Genomic DNA, 2,500 nt, shown 5'->3' with positions numbered 1-2,500 from the left:
GGTGGACGGATGCACAGCTGGACAGATGGATGTGCAGATACACGGACGGACGGTTGGGTGGACAGACAGACGGATGGTGCAGGGATGCGGTGACGTCCCCCGCTGTCACCTCCCACCCCTGCAGGCAGATGCTGGACACGGAGGATGAGCTGAGGGAGATGCGGTCGGACGCGGTGCCCTCGGAGGTGCGGGACTGGCTGGCCGCCACCTTCACCCAGCAGGCGCGCGCCAAAGGGCGGCGGGCGGAGGAGAAACCCAAATTCCGCAGCATTGTGCACGCAGTGCAGGCCGGAATCTTCGTGGAGAGGTGGGGATGTGATGGGGGAGGGGATGGGGGAGGGCTGAGCTTCCACGTGGGTCCCCAGAAGCAGAGCAGTCCCCAATAAACCAAGCGGGTCCCCAGGAACTCAGCTTGGACCCCAAGAAACCCCGTGGGTTCTCAAGAGCTCAGGTGGGTCCCTGAACATCCCGTCGTCCAGGTGTGGCCCTCGAGAAGCCAGGTGACCCCACAGATCTGTTCCCAGTGACCCAGGTGGCTCCCCAGAACTCAGGATGGTCCCTGAGCCTCAGCATCCACACAGCTCCCCAAGCACCAGATCAATCCCTAAGAAACGATGCAGGTCCCCAGTACTCAGGTGGGTCCCTGAGCAACCAGGTGTGTCCCCGAGCATTGGCTCAGCACCCAAGGATCTACAAGGATCCCCAAGAAGTCAAATGGGTCCCCAGCATCCGGGTGGGCCCCAAAGAACCGGGTCGTTCCCCAGTAGCCCAGATGGATCCCCAAGAACTCCACTGGGCCCCTGAGCATCCATGAAGGTCCCCAGTATCCAGGTGGGTCCCCGAGCTCCAGATCAGCCCCAAATGGGGCCACAAGGAGCCATGTGGATCCCTAAGAACTTAGCTGGGTCTTTCGGCATCCGCGGGGGTCCCCAGCACTCGTGTCTATCCCTGAGCACTCAGCTCAGCCCTGTGCTCCCCTGGTGCCCACCAGCCCTCTCCCTGCCCCTTGCAGGATGTTCCGCCGGTCGTACACAGCCGTGGGGCCCAGCTACTCCAACTCTGTCCTCAACTGCCTGAAGGTACTGGGGAGGGGGGACAGCACCCCAAGGACCCCCCGCCAAAGGTGGCTTTGCAGAGGGGTTCAGCGTGGGATGTGTGGGAGAGGTGGCACGGTGGCGTTACTGGCATCGCCGGGCACTGCTGGGCATCGCTGGGCATTGCAATGGGCTTTAGTGGGCATCACTGGACGGCACTGGGCACTACTGGCATTGCTGGGGGGTCACCGGGCATCACTGGGTGTTACTGGGGTCACTGGGCATCACTGGGTGTCGCTGAGCATCTCTGAGCATCTCTGGGCATCACCTGCCATCCTGGGCATCTCTGAGCATCTCTGGGCATCTCTGAGCATCTCTGGGCATCACCTGCCATCCTGGGCATCTCTGAGCATCTCTGGGCATCTCTGGGCATCTCTGGGCATCACCTGCCATCCTGGGCATCTCTGAGCATCTCTGGGCATCTCTGGGCATCTCTGAGCATCACCTGCCATCCTGGGCATCTCTGAGCATCTCTGGGCATCTCTGGGCATCTCTGGGCACCACCTGCCATCCTGGGCATCTCTGAGCATCTCTGGGCATCTCTGAGCATCTCTGGGCATCACCTGCCATCCTGGGCATCTCTGGGCATCTCTGAACATCTCTGGGCATCTCTGGGCATCTCTGGGCATCTCTGAACATCTCTGGGCATCTCTGAGCATCACCTGCCATCCTGGGCATCTCTGGGCATCACTGAGTCCCTCCATGTGCCCGCATCCTCCCCCAGAGCCTCGACCTGTGGTGTTTCGACGTCTTCGCCCTGCACCGTGTGACGGAGGAGCACTCCCTGCGCACCATCGTCTACGAGCTCTTCACCCGACACAACCTCAACAGCCGCTTCAAGGTGCGCCCAGCCCGTCCCCAGCCACGTCCCCTGGGTGTTTTTCCCTTTTGCACGAGTGTGACACGCGCGTGTGTCCCCACAGATCCCCGCCGTGTTCCTCACCTCGCTGCTGGACGCGCTGGAGGTTGGCTATGGGAAGTACCGCAACCCCTACCACAACCAGGCGCACGCTGCTGATGTCACCCAGACCGTCCACTGCTTCCTGCTCCGCACTGGCATGCTGGTATGGGGACAGCGTGGGGACAACAAAGGGACGGGGGTTCCCTGGGCTTTTCTGGTCCAGGGATGCTTGTTGTCACAGAAGCAGCACTGCCGAGCGACTCATTTGTCACCATGGAAATGCTGTGAGGATGCAGGGGGTCGGGGTCACCCCCATTTGAGGGGGCAGGAGGGGGCACCTCGTGCTGTCACCCCCACTTGGTTGTCGCATGCACTTTGTGGGGTCACACACTGCCGTGGGGACAGTTGTGTGTTGTCACACGCAGCCGTGGGGTTGCACACGTGCTCAGGACCCTGTGCCCTTCTGCTCCCTGCCCCCTCGCTGGGTGGCACTGGTCCCTGTCCC

At 62.0% G+C, this 2,500-nt stretch overlaps 1 protein-coding gene across 1 annotated transcript in view; it reads left to right on the top strand.

Moving 5' to 3' along the window:
• The window catches only part of LOC122193705 (calcium/calmodulin-dependent 3',5'-cyclic nucleotide phosphodiesterase 1B-like), a gene marked incomplete at its 3' end in the record, with an annotated part of 3,452 nt that extends 958 nt beyond the window's left edge, over nt 1-2,494 (top strand). The window contains exons 2-5 of the mRNA XM_042894566.1: nt 125-307; nt 1,013-1,079; nt 1,819-1,935; nt 2,018-2,494. Coding sequence (XP_042750500.1) covers nt 125-307; nt 1,013-1,079; nt 1,819-1,935; nt 2,018-2,494 — 844 coding nt within the window. The remainder of the gene's footprint in view (nt 1-124; nt 308-1,012; nt 1,080-1,818; nt 1,936-2,017) is intronic.
• Between the last annotated feature and the right edge of the window lie 6 nt (nt 2,495-2,500).

This window comes from Lagopus leucura, unplaced genomic scaffold (genome assembly GCF_019238085.1).
Source record: "Lagopus leucura isolate 7727_CA_CO unplaced genomic scaffold, USGS_WTPT01 34872-0_obj-0_obj, whole genome shotgun sequence".
Classification (NCBI taxonomy): domain Eukaryota; kingdom Metazoa; phylum Chordata; class Aves; order Galliformes; family Phasianidae; genus Lagopus; species Lagopus leucura.
This window is presented reverse-complemented; position numbering and strand designations above follow the sequence as displayed.